General features: G+C 79.2%; 1 protein-coding gene across 1 annotated transcript in view; it reads right to left on the reverse strand.

The window, feature by feature from the left end:
• The window catches only part of SIAH2 (siah E3 ubiquitin protein ligase 2), a 16,653-nt gene extending 16,447 nt beyond the window's left edge, over window positions 1-206 (reverse strand). Inside the window, exon 1 of the mRNA XM_019503137.1 lies at window positions 3-206. Within this exon, the coding sequence (XP_019358682.1) occupies window positions 3-118 (116 nt within the window). The 5' untranslated portion in view covers window positions 119-206. The remainder of the gene's footprint in view (window positions 1-2) is intronic.
• Window positions 207-236: the final 30 nt, after the last annotated feature.

A 236-nucleotide genomic window follows, 5' to 3' on the forward strand; every position in this document is an offset into this window, starting at 1 on the left:
CGGGGCCGGCGGCCGAGATGGTGGCGGCGGCGGCGGGGGCAGCAGCCGGGGACGGCGTGTGCTGCTGCTTGCCGCAGGCTTTGCTAGCGCTGGGGCCGGCGGAGGACGGGCGGCTCATCGCGGTCCGAGCAAACCATGGACGTGCGGGCAGCGGGCGCGCCACGCAGTGCCGCCCCGGGTGGAGCTCGGCCTCCCACAGCACCGGCCCGGCGCGGGAGAGACGACGGGGCCGCCGC

Source organism: Gavialis gangeticus, unplaced genomic scaffold (assembly GCF_001723915.1).
Source record: "Gavialis gangeticus isolate Ggan-Ray unplaced genomic scaffold, GavGan_comp1, whole genome shotgun sequence".
In the NCBI taxonomy this organism is placed as follows: domain Eukaryota; kingdom Metazoa; phylum Chordata; order Crocodylia; family Gavialidae; genus Gavialis; species Gavialis gangeticus.